The following is a 19252-nucleotide window of genomic DNA, read 5'->3' as shown; positions in this document are numbered from 1 at the left end:
ATTACAGTTCTACTCTGTAACAAATCCAGTTCAAAAAAAAAAAAGGCAATTGTGTAAAGCTGTAGGGGGCTGTCTCTGCTTTCGATAGTTCTATTTTGAACAGTTACTCAGAGACCTGTGTTACTGCCTTTTGCCTGATGGCACAGGCTATCATCGAGCTCCAGCAGCATGGCCCTTGGGCACTTACATACGGTTATTTATTTCCAGCTTCTCTTCCCCCATGTGTTACCAATCTTATTTCAGCCTCAATCCGTCTCATTTGTCTGGACAAGAAAGAGCACGCTTTAAAATGTCATTCTTCATTTACAGCAGTGGCTTTATTACAAGAAATTAGGATTGAGCTACTTGCTTACAGTTGTGTGGGCACATGAACTGTTAGTTCAACACTGAAACAGTTTGAAACAGTGGCAGAACAAGCCTAGACTTTTTTTTTGAACTCTGGCAAGTTCTTCAAAAGCTGTGTAACCACCTGCATCAGAATTCTACAATTACCTCCATAGACTGTACAGCATTTCTTTAGAGTAAAATATTTACTCCATGTAGAAAAATAGGATAGGCTATTACAAGTCAAGTAAAACATCTGATTGTCGAGCCAGTAATTTACAAAATACAATAAATGATTATAAATCTGAGAATCGGGTTCATAAAAACATACATTCTTTTACATACACAATTTCTTGTTTCAAAAGCCACCTTTGTGCAGGAAGACTTTGCCCTGTCACATCATCCCTGACTTTATCTGAACAGCAGAATCACGGCGGCCATTAAAACCAAGAGATGTAGAGTTGGTTTTACTGCCGCTGAAGAACGTTCAAGCTCTTGGTACAAGGGCACTTTAGGACATGAAGCAGGTCTTGTCCTGATGGAGACTTCTGAGAAAGAGAAGTCTTGCTTCAAAGCGTTGAAGTTAGCAGTGTTATCAGGTATTTCCACTGTCTTCAGCATCGACTTAAATCCAGGTACAGTAGCCTAGGAACAAGCGTGAAAGATTTCTTTAAGCACCGAGTTCGGCTGTGAAACAATCATTGTCTAGGCACTTATTTATACTTTGAATGTGTAGGAAAAGCATTCTAAATATAAACTGAGCTACAGCAAGAGAAAAGTTTTTCACATTACAGCAATAAGACTAAACAAAGCTGAGATGGAAAGGGTAACAGAACATATGCTTCCCCCTCCCCCAGTTCACGAGGCCCTTAGCTCATTTTGCTTCATTTGGGTCATTACCTTGCAGTGGCTGAACTGAGTAAATCGCTTAGCACCAAGAGCCACACCGCCCGGAGGATGCGACCTGGTGGGTAGCTCACCGTGTCGCGCAGCAGCACAGCCCTGAGTGAGGTCTGCTTGGTGCGAACGGGACCAAGGAACTACGGGTTGTACGAGCCCAAGGCTAGCAGCAGAATTAAGTGCTAGGTGTCACGGGGCATCCTCTGCCACAGTAAGGGAATTTCTCTAAGGTGTGTTTATTCCTTGCCTCTTGTAAGGTGCTGCCACGGATCAAGGTTGCTCGCCTCTAGGGACCAAACCTCAGCCTGCTGCCTTACAGCCTGCTGCAGCAGGAGGGTGGTGAGGACAGGGGGCTGAGCACTGTCAGGAGGCCCTCGCTGGCTGCTCATGTCCAAAGAGGTATTACAATTAATAAATTGATTTTTTAATCTGCTCGTGAGTCTTTACAGCTCCTGTATTTGACTCAAACAAGTCCACCTTACTCGGCTATAAGGATTCGGTCTCACTGTGCTCAAGAACTCGATGTAATCAGAAATGATAACTGAGTAAGGCAGCACACTTACATTGATCACGTACTTCCCAGGCAGAAGGAGAAGGAAGTACTCTCCGTGTGCGTTTGTCCTGTACGGGCAGATGTGAGACCTCCCTTGGGCTTCCACGATCGCATTGGGAATAGGATTTCCATTCCTATCAGTAACCTGGCCTTTGACTCCTGTAAAAAAGGGAGAGGAGAGAAAGATCAGTGCGTGCTTCTGACAAGCCTTCTCGACTGGCTGAGTTGGACTATTTGTTTCTGAAATTCAGCACCTATTTCAATGATTTCAAGTACATTTAATAATATCACTAGTACTTACAGCTAACCGAAGAGAAGCAAAATAGAAAATCCTTTCTGTTGTTAGCAGCTTCCCCTCATGTTAGCTTAGAAAGCACCATTCTAATCTCTGCTTCTGAGTTTCACTTGCTGAAAGCATCCTACCTACTTACTGTACGTGTCTTGCTGAAGGGCTCACATTTCCAGTAGCGTGTGTGTGTTCTTTGTGTTTGTTTGTTTGTTAAATAGCCCAGCCTCTTATCTAGCGCTTCCAAATGGCAGAATAACAGTGTCTGCTTCTGGAGCAGTTCCCCTCAATTCTCACAAACCACCTTAAAGGCAGCGCTGTCATTAAGCAAAACAGCCATCAGACATTCAAGGCAACGAAATGCAAGATAAGCAACAGATCCCTGTGAACCCTTGAACCCTCTGCAAAACACCACCGATTCACTAAGCACTTCTCTCTTCCAGCTGTGAAGTCCTGACCATGCTTAGGTCTTAAAAATACAAAATCCAAGCAGCAAAGAGCCAGGCACCGTGCCCACATACACACACGTTTAGAGACCTCGGAGATAAAGTGACTGCCCCAGGGCTGCTCAGGAGAGCAGGCTCCCTGGAGGCCAGGGAAGGTGAGATGCCCCAGGGCCTGTTCCTTGCTCCTGCCCCACACCTGACGATCCCACCTCTAAGTTCTTCTCTCCCCCATCCCTAGCCTTGTAGCACTTGCCTTTGAAGTCATTCCTGGAGCACATCAGCTCCCAAATTCATGCCGTAGCTCCCCACACAGACCCAGGCTGCTGCAGCCTGCCCGCTTTGCCCACCGGCCCGGTCTCAGCTTTAGCTCCCTTCCTTCCCCGGCTGCACACCCACCTAGGTGTACTTGTTTTATGTATTCAACCAGAGCAACTTTGTTGTCCATCCAGAATTTCTCCAACTGGTCTGCCGGAGGATATTTACAGCACGACAGCTCCAATGTGATTTCAAAACATTGTCCCCAGACGTAGTTGTAATCTTGCATTCCACCTTAAAAGTAAAATAAAACAAGCCAGTGTTCAGCTGCAAAGAAGCACCAAGCTCAAGCTGTAAGAAAAATGGAAGTTAAAAATGTTGGCACCTGTAAGAAAAGTAAATTAGACAAATTATTCCTCAATGCCACACTTATATTCACTGCTTCCTGTGGAAAAGCAGCTTAATAACTCCCTGTATACTTGTAGGGTGCTGTTTTTTAAAGCACAGCGATGTTTTGGAAATGATGATTATTGTGGTTGAGGAAGGGTGGGTCTTTGCCTTAAGAACTCAGAAGGCTTTTCAAGCGTTCCCCACTAAACAGAGACATAAATCCAGGGGTTGGCATGGGGTTCACTAGTCTTGGAGCTGTCCTAAGAGCCTTTTAAGGCTTTGAATTCAGATTGGGAAAGCAACACACGGTATGTACCAGAGTACACAGGACCCATATTGTATTTGGCTACATGTAAACAGAAATTTAAAAAAATAATTCAGCAAAGTTTTTTTGTTTATTTTTAAAAGGATGATACATGAACAGAACATTTGCTTCCTTTCTGAAAGGAGAGAGAAGTTTTTGACCTTATTGCAGACTGATGTACCTAAACATATATGAAAGCTCTTTCCCTTCAGAAAGGACAGAAGTCAGAACTGCAGCGACTGCCTCATCCATTCGTGTAGCTGCTGATCAGCAGAGCCTACAAACACCCGTGTCCTGCTCCAACAATCTTGGCGAGTGTGTTGGCTTACACAGCTCGCTAGCTGCTTGTATCAGCCCTCTACTCTGGGCAAAATGACAGCCCTTTCATCACCACAGGTGGCAGAAGCAAGCGAGAATATCGTATCTGAAGTGGCTGAAATAATAGCCCTGCCATTCTTACCCTCCAGCTGGTACCAGGAATAGCCATTGGTGATGCCGTCTGGAAAGGTCTGCCTGCTGTCACAGCCGGTCCCTTTGTACATGCTGTCGTGGTTGAAAGAATAGGTCTTTGCCAGGTGAATAAAGACATCATCATCCGGAGACCTGCTGTAGCCTTTTGATGAGCCAGTAACTGCAGAATAAAGACAGCCATCATGCAATTCTCATTCCTGGTGAAACAGGCAGCACTATCTTACGTACGGGATAAGAATCTGCCCAATAGCCAGAGCAGGCAGTGAATTTCGATGCCTCATTTCATCTTTGATGTTTACCAAAGTCTGCCCATCCCAGCTCAAAAGCTGAAAAAACCCTTGCAGAAAACCTTACAGATGTTGCTTTGGTACAGCTACGATTCCTAAAACAAATCAGCTTTGGGGACAAAGGTCTGTTACCAGCTTACCTGAGTTACCGTTATCGAACGTGTAGCTGGCAACCAGGGCACCCCCGTGCAAGTTCGCTGAGAGAACAAATGTTTCATTTTTTATCCAGTTCATCACTGCTCGAGTCTCTGGCTGAATGGTGACGTTGTTGTTCTCAAAGGCATCAGGAAAATTCCTGTTCAGATCCTCTCCATTCTTGTTGTACCTTAGAAAGAGAGAAGACGCTGCCGTTACTGTTTGCCTGCAGACACTTCCACACCACCAGCCCCACGGTGCCTGAGGTCCATGGAACACCAGTGCCTTTAGGGAACGGGCAAGATGACCACTGCAAGGTTATCTTCTCAAGCATTCAGCAAATGGACTTCAGTATGCGCTCTGTCAGCACCAGACTTTCCATAGGACACAATAAAACAGCTCTTCTGTTGTATTCCAGGTGGAAACAGAGGATATTTAATATTCATATAGGACATACCCACACCTACACATACATGAACTTAAAAATCTAAGTCAGATAAGGATATTGTACTTCTGTGTTTTTTTTCCACTTGTCTAGGAAGATCAAGGTAACTGCTGGATGGCGATGTCCCTTGTATTCCTGTCACTCTGGACAGACAGCAAAATAAGACACAGGATGGATTCTGTGAATTCTGTGATTCTGTTCCACCTGTACGTGAAGGTCCAGCCTGGGCAAACGCATTCTTCCTTTTTCACTCAGAGATGTCAGCATAGAGAGTGCAAGAGAGTATTTTAGTGTCAGCTGTGTTAATTTGTCTCAACTCGGTTAGTTAAATTCTATTTGACAGCAAGGGGATAAAAATTCCTGCCCTCCATAGGAGTCCTATCTATTTGCTGAGGAATACTTTTCTTTCCTGATAAAAAGAAGGGCCTATTCCAGTCACCCAGAGAATTAAGCTTTCTCTACCTAACCTACTTCTTCACTTGCTCCTGATGTTGCCATGGCCAAAGAAGAGACACGTTTGTGGAAGTCCATTCAACGAGCTCAGACACACCTTGTTCTCAGTAAGAAGGGTTACATAGTTCTTCAGTTGAAGAAGATCCCTGGGGGTGGACTTTTTATTTCACCTTTCTTTGTGGCACCCTAGAGGTCTGAACAGGCCATTGTCCTTCTACTCTCAGTTTGGGTCTCCTGCCTGGTAGGTTAGCTCATTATATCATTCTGACCAATTTTCTCTCACCACACCACAAATAAACACCAGGCTGACTCACTCTTCCAAAACCCTGTGCTGTAACAGTGCCTCTTAGAACAGCACAGACCAAAATTATCCCTCACGCACCCACTACACTATTTTCTCCACCAAGTATGATTCAGCCCCTTGGCTATCTCCAATTATTATTCCCCACCCATTTCCTTTACCCACTCCCACCCTCCTAAATCAGCCTTACCTTCCTCGTGAGTAATAACAGTGAGGCACTTTTGTAGCTTCAAATCCATCAGGATTCATCGTTGGCATGATGTGAATCCGGGTATTATTGAGTAACTTGGTAATATTTGGGTCACGTCCGTAGCTGGTCACCAGGTAGTCTATCAAATGGAGCAGGATCTCTCGCCCAACGGTCTGTAAAAGAAGCACAGATTTTATTTTAAGCCTGCTATGGAAGAAAAACAGAACAAAAAACTAACAAAAATAGCCCAAACCCACTGCTTTATGCTTAGAGGGTTTTGTTTTGACTGGGTTATGCAGACACACAAGGCATACAAGAACATTCTGGTCAATACTGTTTCGTTTCATGCTCTCCCTCTAATTACATTTAAAGCAATTTATGAGATTAAAGGAGTCACTGGAAGGTTTTCACAAGAGTTTCAAACCCAGATCAACCAGAACTACTTGTGTGATGGGAAACCAACTGTGTCAGCTACGCTGCTTAATCCCTGCGTGGATAAGGCAGGGCCTTATCAAAAACCCAAGCTGCGAGGGCTGCCTGCTGCAGGCCACGTGGGCTGGAAGCACAACCCTGCACCATCTCGGTGCTGCTGCAGAGTCAGCTCGGGGCTGATGCCCCAGGGACCCCCCCGGGCTCTGCACATAAGCGCCCGTGCTTGGCAGGGCTGGCGAGGGCTGGAAGAAAGGAAATTTGTGTAAGTCGTGAGAGCTGGCAGGACACCTCCCTTTGGTCTGCTAGGTCAGATCTTAGCCGAAACAGCAACAACTTCCAGCTCCAGTGAGCTGAGAACAATCCTGTCCTGCCCCAGAAACCACCAGCACAGCGTGCTCGCTGGACTAGGCTTTCCAGGAGCACTCTCACAGCACCATCAAGGGCACTGTGGGGTTCCTCAACTCTGGCGGGGATGGGAACAAACCAAGACTGGCAACTGGATGTGCTCTGCACATCGTTTCTCTCTACTTTTTCTCCAAGAACAGAGCCTGGTAAATCACTGCGGGCTCCAATTCAGAGCTACAGAGCCTCAGTAACTTTTACAATGACTCTTGCACCACTACGGTGGAAAAACTGCAGAGGATTCTCCCCTGCTCCTCAACTGAGAAACACGAGTGATATTACAGGGTGAAACTGGCATCACAGATCAACAACCTCTTGCTTGCAGGCTGGGACGGGGAGGTAAAAAGCAGGTGAAATCAGACAGAGGGAAGGGAATATTCCTCCGCCGCTATTTGCTGCACTGACAGCTTGTGAAATTTTCACATCAGTGCAATTTAAGCAGCAAATCCCGCTCTGGACGTGGAGGCGAACAGGAACATGGAGCTCAGCTGGCAGAAGGTGGCTGGTACAACACGGGTGCACAGGCTGGGAGCAAAGCACGTCCCGTCAGCTGGCAGCAACTGATGCTTGTCCCAGCAGGAGGAGGGGAGGGTGGCAGCGCCAAGCACAGCCCCAAGGAGCTGCAGATCACACCAGCGTCAGGCTTAAACTTACTCTGTGAAATGTAAGAACCTGAACCTGTCTTGTACGGGCAGCTCAGGTAATAGACAGCTTGGGCAGGATGCAGCAGGGGGAAGAAGGGAACAGGGAGAAGTCAGCCAAATCATGGCCCTGGGCAGAAGAGAGAAAGCCAGCAGGCTCAGAAGAAACAAGAACAGCCCTACCACAGAGAGAGACTGCAGGCAAGACTGGGCTGCTCTCTGGAGGGAATGGGAAAGGGGATCTGCTCCTGTCCTGGTGTTCTTCGGTGTCTGGGGCAGGGGGAGCAACTGCAGGGAAAAAGGAGTAGAGGAGCTGGAAAAGGAAGAAAAGGTGGTTGGAAAAGGACAGCGTTCATAAACAGCAGCTGACCAGTGCTTCACAGATCACATTCTTTGCACTCCAGAGTTAAGCCCAGACTTACTTACCTATGCAGCACTAAAAACAACTACAAAACAATAGAAAAAAGAAAGAACCCTATTATATGGGATTCCTTGCATAGCTCTTGCTGCATCCAAGCACTTAGCCCACTGAAGCACTCAGCTAAGGTCTGTCACAGAGGGCTGGTGCTCTCATCATTTAAAGAAACGTGTGTGTTACCACTCGGTTTTGGTAGAGCAACAGAGGGCTGTTTTGGTCCAGATGACCCCAGATTTCTTGAGAAAGCATTTCTGGAGGTGGTTAAGGGAAGGGTTTCATTTCTGAGACAGCGAAGCTCAAGTTTTGACCAAGCCCTCAGAAGGCACCTCCTGCCCAGCAGGCTTCACCCCGCCTACACCTAACACACACGGGGAGAGCAGAGGGAAGACCTCGTGTCTTTGAGGGAACACGACTAGTATTCGGTTTTAATCGCAGCCCTTTCACAGATTAAAAGATTAAGGTCAGCTGCCACCGTGCCCACACTGTGACGCTCCCCTCCCGCGCCCCTGCGTTGGGCAGGCTCTCACTGCCACGTGGTAGAGGCCTAGTGCCAGGGGGTGACGGGCGGAGAGGCTCTGCCCATTTCTTTAGAAGATTAAAATTCTTTCCTTAAACGTGGCCTGGTTTTGTTTATTTTTGCAGCTGAACTATGTCGAAAGAAGACCCAAATCGTCAGGCAGGGCCTGTGTCAGAGCAGCCCGGCCTTGCCGGCTTTGGCACAGAGCTGGGGCAGCACGGGCACCACCTGAGGTGCAGGGGGAGCCCCAAAATCCTGCCGGCTGTAACACCTCGAATTAGGGGCACCTGAAGCACACCCCATCAAGTCTGGGGGATATCAGCTACGAAGGGCAGCCTTAAAGCCACTGCTTGTGTCAGCACCACCTGGCATGCACCCAGCATCTTCCAAAGCGGCAGCCCGGCTTATGCTGAGAGGAATCTCAAAGCTTTTTCAGGCACGACAAAATATTTCAGCAAATAGGCCGGGTTGCTGGGAACTGTGAAGTTTCTGGTGCCTCTGACCTTCTCTACATCCTGCCAGCTGATATTGAAACCAGGTAGAAAATAGTTCCCTATGCAGGAAATACACACGCAGTTCTTCCCCTGTTCTCTTTTCTAGGGTACGCGTTTGTAGCCCTGCCACACCTTTACAATATTTTTTATTTTAAAAAAAAGTACCAACTGTATCAATCACAAATAAAACTACCCCAGTCCTCAACCACCCAAGCCCTACTAAGTCACCGTATCTCTGGACACCCTTCTGTGGAGATGATCGCATCTGTGATGAGATGCAAAACAGGGTACAGCTGCGTTAACCTCACTCCTGAGATAAGCCAGCAAGATAAGCACAGCCGTTCACGTGGGCTAGTTCAGGCCCATCACCACACGCTCAGCTTCAGGGAGAGAGAGAGAGAGGCAAATACTGTTGCACCAAAAAAAAGCAGAAGTTATGAGAAGGGGAGGATTTAGGATAAGGGTGGCATCAGTAATATCATCCTGGAAAAGGGATTGATCTTATGATTGCTCTCACACTAGCTGTAAGGCACCCAAGGGAACAATCAGAAAGGCACAGGAAGGTTACACTATGGACAAGCTTTCCCTTAGAGCTCTCCTGCTACAATCTACGTGGTTTAGGAGCAGTCTAATGAAATGCCCTAGCTCGGTTGTACAGACTGGACTCCAGTCAGTGGCACTGCTAGACAAAAGCTGACCGGTCTGCTCCATGTACAGCCTAAGGGTACTTGGGGATCTGGGTTTGGTCAGCAAGAAATTGAATGAGTTTTTCCCCCAGAGAGTGATGTGTGAATATGGACATAGAAGAAGAGCTCTGTCAGTGAGAACACAAGCCTGGGATAAGAGCAGGCTGCTCCCTAAATCAGAATGAGCTGGAGCTAAAATAAAAACAGGAAAATTCACATCACTACTCCCCTCAGAGAGCAGACTAAAAAATAACCAAACCCTTAAATTTGCTTTGAGCTGCCTCCACTAAAGCACTGATTCAAACACCGGGACTGCAGCGCTAACGAGCAGGCCCTAGAGCGGCAGGTTCCTTTTCCTCATCTTCTTTAGTGCAAATGTTACCGCCTTGTCACAGGGCTTTGCATTTCGTGCAGTCTGTTAGTGCTGTTTTGGTTAAAGTGCCACAGAGCTGAAAGCAACCGCGCTACCTCTGATTATCAGGCAGAGTGTGGATTACAAGCAGAACTGCTGGCAATGGTGACCAGCCTCGTTCAGCCACAAAAGCAAGGAGGGAAGTCTACTGATGCATCTGTGGACCTGGGGCAAAAGTTCAGTATTTACCAATGGCTGTCACAGAACAAAATCATTTAGCCTTGGCTGGTCATGTTTTATGCTATAAAGTAATTAATCTACTCTGAAAACAGTCTTTCCAGTTCTGATTAGAAAAAAACTCTCTTCCTGGTGTGTTGTGTACTCCTGTTATCTTAACAGAACTGCCCTGTTGGGCAACCCTCCAAATAACCTGGGTTTTCTTCCAGCAGCACGTGTGAGCAGCCTGCACATATGCAATTCAGGCTTCTCCGTTTTCCGGTTTTAGGAGCAGCCTGCTGGCTGAAGCGAGGAAAAGTGCCATATACATGATCACAGCACATCAGAAGGGCAGTGTCTACGGTGGTACCAGAGAGCTGCTCACCACGTGGAGAAGGTCTCACTTCCATGGGAAGCACCACTGGAGCACAGAAGACATGCATAGCTCAGTGAAGCTATAATCCTACAATCTCAGGCTACAGGAGACTGCGGAACACAAGTCGAAGCTTGTCATCCAGTTCGTGCAGAGCCTATCTGCTTAATCTATTACAAGGGGAAGCTGAGTCTTTCCCCAGTGACTGGTCCAGCAGTCTTTTAGATTATGGGGAATAAATATTTATTAAGTTCTCCAATGCTCATCTATATGAGGAATTCATTTCCTGCCATGCGAAATGCTTTTATGGTCAGATAGGAAAAAGTAAAACCGTGTTATATCCATATGCATAAATATATATAAGGCATAGATCAACACGAGGGCCTGAAAAGGAATAGCCTTAATTCCAGAATCTTCCCTAGGTGTGTGCTTGGTCTGATGAAGAGGCTAGAACATGGTTCACTGGAGGGACACATAGCACAGCACCTAGTGCTACGGCACCGCTAGCTCAGGGAACAACCCCTCTCAGACAAACTGGTGACAATGCCAGTACCTAACCTCGCTTCGTTTGTCGTAGTCGATGCAGAAGTTTTGATCCTAGGCAGTGATTCAGGTTGTCTAACCCCAGAAACATGCGAACACTGCGTGCCCCCATGCTCAAAGCTCCTTGTGCACATCCAGCTGGGTGGTGACAGCAGCAGGAGCGCTTCATCGTGGATGTTCTGCCAGGAGGAGCGGCAGCAGGAACCTGCCCTTCTGCAGTCCAGGACTGCTGGATTGGAAGGCCAGGCCACGCTGGATGAGATGGTGTTCTCCCCTCCAACCCCACCAAATTTGGGTCATCTGTAGCCACAGTCTCAAAGCTTTCTTCAGCAGTCGGCAGGGACCAGCACGTGCAGCCACGGCTCCTGTAGGCACCCCGCACCACACATAGCACCCAGGAGCGGCCGTGAGTCAGCTCCCTCCCACACAGAGTTAAATTCCAGAGCAGCCAGGCTCCCAGCAGCACAGCCACTGTCAAACAAGGTGAAACTGGTCTAACTTGGGGAAAATTCTTGGCACACCGTGTCGCAAGTGCCTGGAGGCGTGCAAGTACTCAGACAGTATCGGTACTAGGGAGAGCTGGTGATAAGTTGTGCTTTACACAGCATACACTTACTATTCCGCCTGGTTTCATTAATTTGGGGAATTCACAGTCTGGCATCTATATATTTTGCCACTTCTCTGTTGAATTATTTACCCTTTGTACTTAGAGGCTGCATAGAAACATACCGTGTAGTTTAAATTTATCCTGAACGTGCCTAATAAAAGCAGGCAGAGCTAATGAATACGGGAAATAGGAAGCAAGAGAAGATGAGAGGGAAGTGTGAGAAGATGAGAAGGAAGTGTGAAGCTTTGAATATTTCTATTTCAGGTTCACGTACTGCACCAGCAAAGCTCATAATCACCATTACCTCCTCTATTATTAACAAATGGGCATTCTTTCCACAGCAAATTAGGCCTGAAATTGCTTTTTCTTTTGTACTCAGTGTTACCTTAGGTGAATCTGTGTATTCCTAGCTTAAGGTTCCTAGGAGAAATTGCCTTCTTAAAAACCACATTTGGTAGTTCACAAGAATTATTATTCACTCTTTGGATGGGTTTGAAGCGTTTTATCACTCATATTTCATTCCTAGGTAATAACAACTCACAAGCAAACCATTACAACTGATTCATTGCCAGTAAAATTAAAGCCTCTGGGTTTATTCTTGTGGAGAAGACAAATCTCTCTCTACTTGAGAGGTCTTAGGAGTAGGATTCTTTACTTTGATGGAAGGTCTCTTAAAACCCTTCTGCCACAAGGGAACTTTTCCTTGAAATTCCTCAAGAAACACACACGTCAGTTCTTCTGTGAGGATACACTTGAATAATAAACAGCACACACCTGAGAGGAGTTCACCCTAAACCTCTGGCAAGTATATTTGGTATAAATGACATTGCAAAAGTTGAAACCTACCTCATCCCCATGCATATTAGCAACATACTTGAACTCTGGAATGCCAATCTTATGTTGGGTTGGAAACCTTCCCAGAACAAGAACCCACAGGTCTCTACCTTTAAGAGGGGAAGGGGAAAAGACAATTTTTAAACAAAGTATAATATTATACAAACCTTAAAGAAACAAAAAAGTAAAAGACTTGGTCATCAAGATGACCATACAGGTTCTTACATTTCACTGCTGCCCAATCTTATAATAGAGTGTTTTAAAGTAGACTTATTTATAGAAGTGCTTGTTAAATTGGTTATAGGAACAAATGTGCTGTCTTCCAACTAAAAGCGTGTAGCGAACCCTGCAATTTCAAAAACATTTAAGCAGTGATAGAAAATAAATTGGGGCTTTTTTTTTTTTTTTTTTTTAAAGAAAACATTTTTCAAATCCAGTTCTGCAGGCAAGATTTTGTCAAGCAAAGTCACCAAGCGACTATGTAATATTTAAAATAAAAGACACTTCCTCCAAAAGCATCAAATCATTTTTTTTTCTGAAGCACATACAGAATTTTCCATTAACAGAGAAAGAACTTATTTGTATTAAAGACAAAGTAGAAAAGCTCAAAACATTAATGAATTACTGCTCAGGAAAAAAAAGGGAGATGACAGACACAGCTGTATCAGAGACATACCCCAAGAATTAGCAAAATAAGAATTAATAGCTACAGAAAGAGCATTAGTCAAGATCACTGCAGTTGCACAGAAAGCTGAACTTTTAATAAAATAAATATTGTGGAAATCCTAATTTAAAACGAGGGAGGGCATATTATTGGTAGCGATGTTGTGGCATTTCAGATCTCTCAGCAGAGCTACGCTTCCCACTAGGCTGCTCTCAAAGCAGGTGGACAGCTCTGGTTTCAGCAGACGGCAGCAAAGAAACTGGACCAGTTCTGGGGTCACAGCAGCCACAGCCCAAAGGCTGCTAACAGCCAGACCTCGTATGCACACTGCCTGCCCCCAGCTCTCTCACCCTGCTGGCTGAGGGCTGCCAATATATAAGCAGCCTCATAGATAGAAAGAAAAATAACTGCAGCACCTTGACGAACAGGAGAAAAACGTTGAAGAGAACAGAAGAAATGCTACAAGATGCGCTGAAACAACTGCAAGAGAGGTGAGCTGAAGCCTGAGGTTGCCAAGCTAGGTTCTCGCTTCACGGGTTGGATCAGAGCCTAATTAGGGCCAAGAAGCACCGAGGCAGCAGTGACAGCAAACTAATTCAGCAAGTGGTCTCGGCATCCCCTGGTTATACCTGGTCACTCTGGAAGATGTCCTTACAGCCAGATGTTACCCACAAGGCTGAGATGCCACCACTGACATTCATTGCAGAGGATGATGTCAGCAAGCAGTCCATACTTTTTAAAATAAGCCTGCATTAAGTGCTTTGGTGAGGAAGCTAGTTATTCAGCTTTGTTGCATGCAGAGCTGCTGTTTCATTAAAAAAATAATAATAAAAAAAAAATCAAATAGCTTGTCCTCTCTAAGTCTAGACAAGGAACAGAGTGGAGAAACCAGAGATGCTAGGTTTTAAGCACATCCTTCAAAAAGGAAAGGAACCACCAGCTCCCAGCACCCTAGCCCTCTTCCCCTCCAGAACCCCAGGGGTCCCTTCCAGCCTCAGCCTTTCTGCAACTCTGTGGAAACAGAGCACAAGCCTTCCTGCAGCAGTATGTTTGGATGTGGGAAAAGAAACCCTAGTGCTAAAACAAAAAAAAAAAAACAAAAAAAACCTTACTTTTATTTATAATCCAGCATGTACAACAGTCTCAATCTAATTTCCAGCATGTCATCCTCCCCCTGGCTGTATCCAGAGGTATCCTACAGTGGAAGCCCTTCAGGAGTGCTCCTAATGAGCCTTTGTCCTCGCGCCCCCTGAGCCGTTCTGTCTCTCCTTCAGTCTATCAGAAAATAATTCAGACATCCCTCCTTGGTACTAACTTCTCAAAGTTAAGAGGTAGCAAAGGACCCATATAGGGGATGCAATGGTGCCCCAGCCCCCTCTCCTATAGGGAGGGGGATAGAGCTAACCCTATAAGACACGGGGCTTTCTATAAGGCTACAGATTCACCTGGCTCCAGGGCTGCCTGCTGTCAGAGGGAGTACCAAGCACACAGGCAGATCTTCAAAACACCTTGAAGCCAACAGGTTAAGTGAATTACATGTCAAAAGCCCTCTCAGAGCAAGAGAAATAAGCGCCAGCTAAAAGCATTATAGCTTCCACAAATCCTCTATCACCTGCCACCCAAACACAGAGCAGCGACATGAAAGGCGAGATAGCTCAGAGCAGGACAGGGCGTTAAGCCAACCGATACGTTGACCGTGTTGATATTACAGCCCTGCATCTAATTAGATAGTATATAAAATACCTAACTAATCACAGCAGACAGGCCCCCAGAAGATGCAGCGTGTTATCTCTCCAACGACCAGACACGGGGATCAGCCGCTGGTTTTGCGTGCATGGAAGCAGATCACAGGGGCGATCTCACACCCGACCAACAGCAGCGATAACACCCACACCCATCACACACGGACCTTTCAGAGCATCTCACGAGCTCACGCAGAGCAGCACCATGCTTTAGCCACTTCCCTACAGCAGCAGCAGCACTACATTGAGTGCCACAGCTCTACAGCAACAAGAGCCCAAGAACACCTAAAAAGGTATCATCTATTTCTGTGACACTTGAGACTTTCTGCAAATAATATTGTATACTGATTTCAGATAAAAAAAAATCCAGTGCTTTAGAATGACAGAATGGTTTGGGTTGGTGGTCTTTAAGGTCCTTTCCTCGTTCCAGCCCCCCTGCCATGGGCAGGGACACCTCCCCCCACACCAGGTTGCCCAAAGCCCCATCCAGCCTGGCCTTGAGCACCTCCAGGGATGGGACACCCACAGCTGCTCTGGGCAGCCTGTGCCAGGGCCTCACCACCCTGACTGAGGAATTTCCTCCTTGTATTAAATCTAAACCTACCCTTTTTTAGTTTAAAACCATTCCCCCTTGTCCTATCACTACAGATTCAGCTCTGACCACAGCTCAGTGCGACCACGCAGCCAATTTATCCTCAGAGCGGTCCATCCCTCCGATCCACATCTCTCCCATTTGAAGAGAAGGATGTTGGACAGTGTCAAATAATTTGCACCAGCAGCACTCGTTCCTGCTGTTATCGCTGCAGTTGCACTCATGGGAAACACAAGGAAGACCTAAGTATAGGCTAGCAGGAGTTACTGATCCAAATTGGTCTTTCCAGCATTAGCATTTAAGCTGTTTATGGTTTGTGTGAGGGCCATCTAAATGATAAACGCTCTCATGAACCGAGGCGTCAATTATTTTCTGGCACTTCCAGCTTGTGAGCAGCATTACGCCTACCATTAACAATTAAAATGAACTCCTGGGTCTGCCCAGCCTGCAGTACTGGATAGTGAACCTGTGAGGGATGATGTCAGGTTTCTTTCCATGTACCAGTCATTTACTGCATGTGAAGAGATTCACCAGATTGATAAAAGTTTCCTTTAATCAGTAAAACCCCTGATAACTCTGTTTTCATACCTGAAGTTAACAGCTAAGCCACCTCCCACGTGCTTTGCATCAGCTGAATGTACACCAAGAAGCCGTTTCTCACTGCCAAACCAGAAGTGATCTCAGCTAATCAGCAAAGGATATTTCAAGTAATCAAGACAAACTTGCATTTGTAACTGTGTCTCAGGACAAGTAAAGAGACTTCAAAGTTAGCGTTGGACCAGAGCCAGATTACACAGCTTCTAGTAGAGGGAGCAGTCTTTTCACATACTTATTTTGAAGTTCTCTAGCTTTGCCTCAGCAATATTCATGGCATGGTATCGATATTCTAAACAGCTCTACAGAAGCTGGGAATTGAGATGGGAGAACTGATCTTGATCTCCAGATCCAGTGGGAAAGAAACTAATTTATCTGCAGGGACTGCAGTCTGGATCACAGTCCTTGGATCGTTCTGGAACACGCTCGTCTTCTTCACTTTGTTCTTTGCAGTCCCATTTATGAAAAAGAACCTGTTTTCAGACTAGGACTACTGATTTAAAAGCTCAGATGGAGGTCCCACTAACTCAGAGAAGGCAACATGCTGACTGCAGTTCCTCCGGGCTGGCCACGTGCTGCAGCGATCTCATGGACAGGAACTGCAGCGATGCTGGTGCAAGTTGAAGTCGTCCCTACCTAGAAAAGCCCAAGATGGGGCAAAGAGGAAGAAAGCCCAATGATCGTTGGAATATAAGGTCCACAAACAGTTCACTCTGGCTCCAGGTGTGACTGAATGCCTATTTGAATGGTACAGCACCGATCTCAGGTCATAGAAATTTGTTCTGACAACAAGCAGTCCTGACAACTTACCCTGTCGGGGCTTCATTCCACCATGTACCACACAAACTGCTTAAATACATTTCTGTCCCCCGAAAACATGAAATCAAAGCAGTGCAAAATAAGAAAGGGGACCAGACAGGCAAGGTTCTGATCGATGGGAACGTAACAGGGTGGCGGCTATGCCCTAGGCAGAGCTTGTATCAATCACGCTCAATTCCTGTATAAGCAGAAAGGCTTCAGCCTAGGTTGTGTGCTGAGAACACCGAGTAACAGTAGTAAAATAACCATATCAGCTGATATAACAGCTTCCACTGCAAAAGCAACCACTGCTGTAATTACGGTTTGACAGAAGAAAGAGAAACGATGCAAATAACCAGCACCTGAATTACTTATACAAAACACTGTGGGGAGACAGGGTGGCATGAGAGGCGCTCCTTGATAAGTCCTTCTGCAGATACACCACCGTTCCCACACACCTCACTCTTTAATCTACTTACACAATACAGATTGATATTGGAAACACTTCCCTAACTGTATTTGGCAACGCTCAGCTAAGTCTCAGGATACTCTATCCTTACACTCGTGTTACACACTGGTAAATCGAGGTTAATCGGTACCGTGCAAGGCATTAAGGGATCTTTGGAACATACTGTGACATACCTCTATGATAAAAGAAAACCAAATTGCATCTGATACCTCTTTTCTGAGGATTTAAGTCGACCCGTGCTTACTACTACACAAAATTTCTTATTTTGCAGGAGGAGAGATCAAGAAATCAATACTGATTTGTCACTTCAAACTTTTGTGTCACAGTAACCTGTGACTGTGACAACATAAACCTTCCTTTGGCTTTTGTGATCTGTACTTGCATTTACTGCAAGGCTCAGCAATGCCAGTGTTGAACACAGTAGTACAGCTGCCCCCCATGCACATGCACACCCTTGAGGTATTTCTCAAATGGCAAGAAGAGAGAAATTTAAAGACATTAAATAGCTGTGTTGCTCAGGATTGAGCTTGTAAGCTTCATGAAGAAAGGAAAACATTAGTTTCTCCATACTGAGTGTAGGGAAATGTATCATCTTCCAGCAAAAACACTACCACAGCTACTAAGAGACTTCAGGAGAAGACTCCCTTTTGCTAAACAAGTGCCAGCAGTACCCTTGCCTTGTGTTACTCTGATTTGCCATCACCACTGCAAGCTGGAAAATCTAAAGCTATTTTGGAACTTGTCTTCTGCAAGAGGACTGCCAACAGCACAGATGACTTAACTCATGCTCTAAGAAAAGTTGAGTTACCAGCACATTATTTATACAACCCAAAACCTTTAATCAGTATGACTGATATGATAGTACTGCAGCAGTAGCCTTACAGACACAAACAAATATGTGAGTTTAATCCAGTCAGACTGTTGTGTAAAGTACCTTTCAGATTACAGAAAGTAATAAAAGTGCCAGGGACATAAACTTTGTGAATTATCAACCAAAAAAGGCAGCTGTGTCTGCTCAGAAAACAGACAATCTAGATGTATAGTTTATACTCTGAATAACCTACATACCTGAAACTGGAGACAGATGGATGCATGAACAACCATAGGACAGATTTCTCTGTGAGAGTTTACCGTTGCTGTCAGTATACCATGCTCTCATGGTCTACTGCAACAAAAAAGATTATCTAAGACTTGGACTGGATTTCCATTAGTAATGAACAACAAAATCGGTATCCCAAGAGGAGCTAGAACATTTAAAATATAAGCAAGACTTCAAGCTATTTTGAAGTATTAAGAAAAAAACAGGTCAGTCACATACATTACCCATGTGTATCTGACAATATTCAGCATGGTGCATAAGTCAGCAAAACAAACCCAAAAGAGCCCAAGGTAATTAGATTACAGGTCTACCACGGCCAACCAAACCCCCAAATCAAGAGCATTTCGTATTCGGGGAGAGTGTAAATGTCTTGCTATTTTCTTCCTGCTTAATGGAGAACTTTGAAAAGAGAGCATACATCACAAGAACCACTGTACCTAATAGGTTATTGGCAGGAGTGAAAACCATCAATACAGAAGCAAACACCTGTTTGAGGATAGTAACAGTAAGAGAGAGATTAGGGAACTACCTGCACTACCTGTGCAGCACTTAATTTTTATTTCATGGTGTTAGGACTATCCCATGCTCTGTATTTTCACTTATCAGCCTTCTGAGGGCTAGTACAGGCTGTTCCACCTCAGAAAGTTTGCAGTATTTTTGAGATACAAAGGACCAGAACATTTCAACATGAGATGCACCATCACTGATGCAGTTACTATGCTGAGCCCACTGCTTAATCCTTCTGCTTGCTTCTCACGTATCCCTTCGTACAGGCTTAAGGCCACCCCTCACTCAAATAAATAAAAATAACTCTCCACTATTCAATAAGCACGTATTTCCACTGATTATACCAGCCAATCCGATTTGCAGTCAGTACCTGATACGCAGGACTGGAGGAATGACCCTTGGAAAGCCAGGTGCTGTTTATTTGTAACCAAAGCATTTGAGAATTGAAGGGTTCAGAACAGTTCAGAGTTCACGTGCTGGCTTATCTGCCTAAAGGTTTACAACTCTTGGGTTGATTGCAACATCCACGGCT

At 45.5% G+C, this 19252-nt stretch overlaps 1 protein-coding gene across 2 annotated transcripts in view; it reads right to left on the bottom strand.

Moving 5' to 3' along the window:
- Window positions 1-300: 300 nt before the first annotated feature.
- The window catches only part of CPM (carboxypeptidase M), a 30776-nt gene continuing 11824 nt past the window's right edge, over window positions 301-19252 (bottom strand). For both annotated transcript variants that reach the window (XM_082775919.1, XM_082775918.1), the window contains exons 3-9: window positions 12268-12365; window positions 5741-5913; window positions 4357-4541; window positions 3919-4089; window positions 2906-3058; window positions 1788-1936; window positions 301-969 (exon numbers count right to left, since the gene is read on the bottom strand). In XM_082775919.1, the coding sequence (XP_082632045.1) occupies window positions 736-969; window positions 1788-1936; window positions 2906-3058; window positions 3919-4089; window positions 4357-4541; window positions 5741-5913; window positions 12268-12282 (1080 nt within the window). In that variant the 5' untranslated portion in view covers window positions 12283-12365 and the 3' untranslated portion in view covers window positions 301-735. The remainder of the gene's footprint in view (window positions 970-1787; window positions 1937-2905; window positions 3059-3918; window positions 4090-4356; window positions 4542-5740; window positions 5914-12267; window positions 12366-19252) is intronic.

The sequence above is a fragment of the Aythya marila genome (assembly GCF_965140915.1).
Source record: "Aythya marila genome assembly, chromosome: 1".
Lineage (NCBI taxonomy): Eukaryota > Metazoa > Chordata > Aves > Anseriformes > Anatidae > Aythya > Aythya marila.
The sequence above is the reverse complement of the archived record's forward strand: the minus strand, read 5'-3'. Positions and strand labels throughout refer to the sequence as shown.